The sequence below is a fragment of the Haliaeetus leucocephalus genome, unplaced genomic scaffold, assembly GCF_000737465.1.
Source record: "Haliaeetus leucocephalus isolate CR32 unplaced genomic scaffold, Haliaeetus_leucocephalus-4.0 Scaffold175, whole genome shotgun sequence".
In the NCBI taxonomy this organism is placed as follows: Eukaryota; Metazoa; Chordata; class Aves; order Accipitriformes; family Accipitridae; genus Haliaeetus; species Haliaeetus leucocephalus.
The window spans coordinates 39,343-39,677 of record NW_010972611.1 but is presented as its reverse complement, the minus strand read 5'-3'; the positions used below and the strand labels follow the sequence as shown (position 1 = coordinate 39,677).

Sequence of the window (335 nt, the reverse complement as noted above, 5' to 3'; positions counted from 1 at the left end):
CGGCGGCGCCCGCCGCGGAAGAGCCGCCGGCGCCGGGCAGCTCCGCGTCCTCCTCGGCGGCGCCGCCGCGCTCCCGCGGGCTCTGCGGCCCCGCCACCGCCGCTCTCCTCTTCTTGCAGGGCAGCATCTTCAGCGAGAGCGACATCCCGGCGCGCACCTGGAAGACAGGAAAGCGGCTGGCCGCGGGACACCGCCGCCCGGGCCCGGGCTCAGGCTCCGCCGCCCCGTCCCGCTCGCCCCGCAGGAAGCGGAAGCGCCGTGGGACCCACCCGCCGCGCAGGCGCCGCCCCCCATGTTGGCCGGGCGCGGGGACGAGGCGCCGCCATGTTGGTGGC

General features: G+C 79.7%; 1 protein-coding gene across 1 annotated transcript in view; it reads left to right on the top strand.

Moving 5' to 3' along the window:
* The window catches only part of SYT11 (synaptotagmin XI), a 10,459-nt gene that overhangs the window by 354 nt on the left and 9,770 nt on the right, over positions 1-335 (top strand). The window contains exon 2 of the mRNA XM_010564152.1: positions 120-258. Within this exon, the coding sequence (XP_010562454.1) occupies positions 120-258 (139 nt within the window). The remainder of the gene's footprint in view (positions 1-119; positions 259-335) is intronic.